This window comes from Olea europaea, chromosome 14 (genome assembly GCF_002742605.1).
Source record: "Olea europaea var. sylvestris chromosome 14, O_europaea_v1, whole genome shotgun sequence".
NCBI lineage: Eukaryota > Viridiplantae > Streptophyta > Magnoliopsida > Lamiales > Oleaceae > Olea > Olea europaea.
Window position 1 is genome coordinate 8099683 of NC_036250.1, and position 3827 is coordinate 8103509.

Here is a 3827-nt window from a genome sequence, read left to right on the forward strand (position 1 = left end):
CTCAACAAAAACATGTTAGCTTAGTTCAGATTAAAGCCTTCCCACTATTAAGGAAGGGGAAAAATGAAAAGCCAATGTGTTGCTCCAGTCATTTTTTCGGGTACATGCCAATTTTCTAAATAGCCATAAAAATTCTTTAAAGAAAATGTTGTCATCATTTTTACGATTATTTTTACTGATCTTCACCTTTAATTTTGAGCTCCAATTCGACATTGTTATATTTGTACTTCGTCCATATCTTTCAATTATAACAACTTATAAATGACCGATTCGATCAAACTTGTACCAATGCGTTGCGGATTTTGCAATGGATTTTGGAAAAGAAATGTGTACAACTAACTAAGCACGACCATTTTTCATAATCTCGAAACCAACAATTACGACGACGAAGTCTTGATTTCAATTCGATACACCATAAGTTAAAGAAAAAAGAGACAAGACGAAGTGGATTTGCATAATGCTTTATTATGGCATATATGTAGAAGTAGAACATCCAAAGCAAACCATCTACTACCAAATACCAACGTCCATGAACCCATCTTCGGTGGCAAAACCCCTAAACATCCCGACTGAATTAAACCCATAAGCCACTTCGCCATTATTAGATACAGCTATCAACCCAGCCTTGCCGTTGTCCAGCCGCTTCTTGATCACATAATCCACAGCCTCCTGGAGGTTTAGGCCCTTGTACTCCATAAGAGCCGCAACATCGCGAGCCAGGGTCCCACGTATAATGGCCTCGCCTTCACCTGTGCACGAAACACCGCACAAGTCACAAGCATAGGTGCCAGCACCAATTAGAGGAGAGTCGCCTATGCGACCTGTCATTTTATTCATAAGTCCACCGGTCGAGGTGGCAGCAGCGCATCGACGTTCACTATCTACCACCACACACCCAACTGTCTCAGGGGCATAAACACTAATTGGAAGTCCATTCATTTGAATAGGGCTCTCCACCACTGCACTACATGATTCTGATCCAGCTAGTGGAATCCTATAATCAAACTGTCAAATACACATAACAAAAGCATTGGATGCTGAGTTAGCTTTTCAAAGAGAATAATGTTATATAGCAACACTCATGCTCAACAACGCCTAAAGTAACTGCATACTCCATATCATACAATTGGTGATCAATAGTATTTATTTATTTATTTCAACTACAAATTGTAGAGTGTCGAACCCACTACCATTTAAACTAACAGTTGTGCTACATGTACATGACATGATAGTTTATATACACATGATCTGGTGAAGTACGATTGGGACTGAATTTCTTAACCAAATGAAAAAAAAAAACACTTCCCTCCTATCTTTTTGACACCTCATCTGTAGCATTATTCTTAAACTAATGTTGAGCACGACTGGAGCAGCATAGCATAATGCATAAAAAAAGTAATATGAGTTGGAAATTTACCATGATGGTGTTGGCTTCTTTTGCCAATTTGAGCATGCCAATGTTGTCCTCAGTGATGAAGTAATTATTGTCCACCATTTCCACACCCTAACAAAACCCTCAAACTTGATTAATTTTAATTTATTTTCTTTTGAAATTCTTGCACGTGCCATATAAAAAAGAAAGGATTTGAAGTTAAGGCAAGCACGAAAGAACCCTATTGCACAATAATCTTGGTTAGGACTAAAAGAATACTATTTTGTATTGTGTACCGAAAATATGTCGTTCAACTATGAATCCAGGATGAGCCAATTAGGCAATTATATAGAATATATAGCACCATTTGGCACGGATTAATCTAAGTCAAAGTCAACAATGAATTTAAACTACATATTTCATGGGTTCAACAGTTTTTCAACCATAAGTTTCATCAACTTTTATTAAAATCTACTAAATATCTGATTTTAATCCAAAGGAGCATAAAGTTATGAACCTTTTTAAGTTAATTATCTATTCTTGCTTATTGATTTCGAAAGGTTACTAAATCTGCATGGACTCATTTAATACTCGAGTTATTCACGAATATTGGATTCAGAGCATGGGAAACGTGAAAATATGAATGAACGACAATTTATTCAAATAATTACAGTAATAATACTTATTAAGGCAAAAGACCTGTTGTTTAGCAAATTCTTCGGCTCCAGAGAATGCAAGATAAGAATGGGGAGACTTTTCCATTACGAGGCGGGCAAGGGAAATAGGGTTCTTCACGGTGGTGATACCAGAAACGGCGCCGCATCTCCTGCCAGAACCATCCATGATGCTGGCCTCCATCTCCACCGTTCCATTCTCAGTCAGTGCAGATCCACGGCCGGAATTGAATAAAGGATCACTTTCTAATTCGCGCACCTATGCAACCGTATGCACCATATTGAAATCCCACAAAATTAGCATAACATTAACCAAAAAAAAATTTTTAAAAATGGAAAAATTACTTTTTATGAGTTACAGAACCAAAAATTATAACACAGCCGTGCATGGAATCTTAGAACATCAATGTTAATTTGTCGAAAAATTAAATCAAAAATAAATTCATAATGGAAGACTGAAAAGGAAAATTATCTCAATTAAACAGATGAGGGATTGGAGCGTACGATGAGTTCAACGACATCTATAGCAGAGAAGGAGGAGCGAAGAGAGGAGATGCCAAGATTGAGGCATCGAGTCAGGAGTTGTTTGGCCTCTTCTTGGCGCTCTTGTGGGAGGTTTGGATCCACACCAGCGCCGCCGTGAACCGCTATGGCCCAACCGCCCATTCTCTCTCTCTCCACACGGTCGCTCGCTTTGGGTGTTTTGTTACTGAACCAACACCCTCCCTCTCTCTCTCTCTCTCCTACTATACTTGCACAAGGCGAGGGTGGTGGGATTTTCTCGGTGAATTTATAGGCCTTGGATTTGTAATGTATGACACGGAATTCAAATATCCTGTCAATTGGATGTAATTTTATTCAATTTTGGGTTCCGACTAGGAACGAATTCTCCCCTCGCCCATTTATCGCAAGGTGATTTACGCTGTCTTAATGTCTTTTCATTTTCTCTGTTCTTCTTTTTATTATTATTAAAAAAAAAGGTTGAACCCCAACCTCGACGGCTCTTACTGTCCCGTCCCGCTCCTAAAGATTTGTGAGGGAGGTAAATCGCGAGATGTGTTACAACAGGTTAGGGAATAAAAGCTGTCTGTATACTGCGCTTACAAGGAGTCCAATTTCATGTCTTAGGAATCGAACTCCCACACTGCGGTTACCAACAAGGCGTGAAATAGCCACACTCCTGTCCTTTGCACCACTGAACTATGCGCCGGGGGCTTATTATTATTATTACTACTCACGTTGACATCGGTTTAGGTGATAATATGTAACTTTAAATAATATATACAATTAAAAGTAAAAATTTATTACATATTTAAATATCTAATAAAATCAGACCAATGTTAAATATCACTGGTACTATATAACATTATTCTAATTTTTTAAGGTGTTTTTGCCCTTTCCTTTTTCCATTTTTTTTTTCCTTCTTAAACTGGCGATGAGTCCACATTTCCTCAATTGTACAATCTTCTTGGAGAGAGAATATATATAAGACTTGCCGTAGATTATTATATTTCTTTCTTAGCCTTAATTCCATCCTTAATATCTTTGTTAATGCAATTTTCTGGCAGTTTAAAATTTCAATCCGAAAGATTCTTCAAGATAACACTAGAAAAATAATTAATGATCTTTGGACAGTGTCCAACATTTTGTCCCTCAACTCAGAATGCTGATGAAATCAAATATAAATTAAAAATTATGCAATTCCATGTATCAGAGTTTGGCATTGTTGGCCCACAAAATAAATTAATACAAGATCACCACGTGATGTTTAAATATATTTA

The 3827-nt window shown here is 37.4% G+C and overlaps 1 protein-coding gene across 1 annotated transcript; it reads right to left on the reverse strand.

Annotated features, from left to right (window-relative positions):
- Positions 1-330: 330 nt before the first annotated feature.
- LOC111409022 (probable isoaspartyl peptidase/L-asparaginase 2) lies at positions 331-2872 on the reverse strand. The gene is made up of 4 exons (XM_023038916.1): positions 2551-2872; positions 2072-2305; positions 1418-1504; positions 331-1005 (listed from the first exon to the last, which is right to left on the reverse strand). Exons 1-4 carry the CDS (start codon positions 2710-2712, stop codon positions 511-513), a joined length of 978 nt encoding a protein of 325 aa, XP_022894684.1. The 5' UTR covers positions 2713-2872; the 3' UTR covers positions 331-510.
- Positions 2873-3827: the final 955 nt, after the last annotated feature.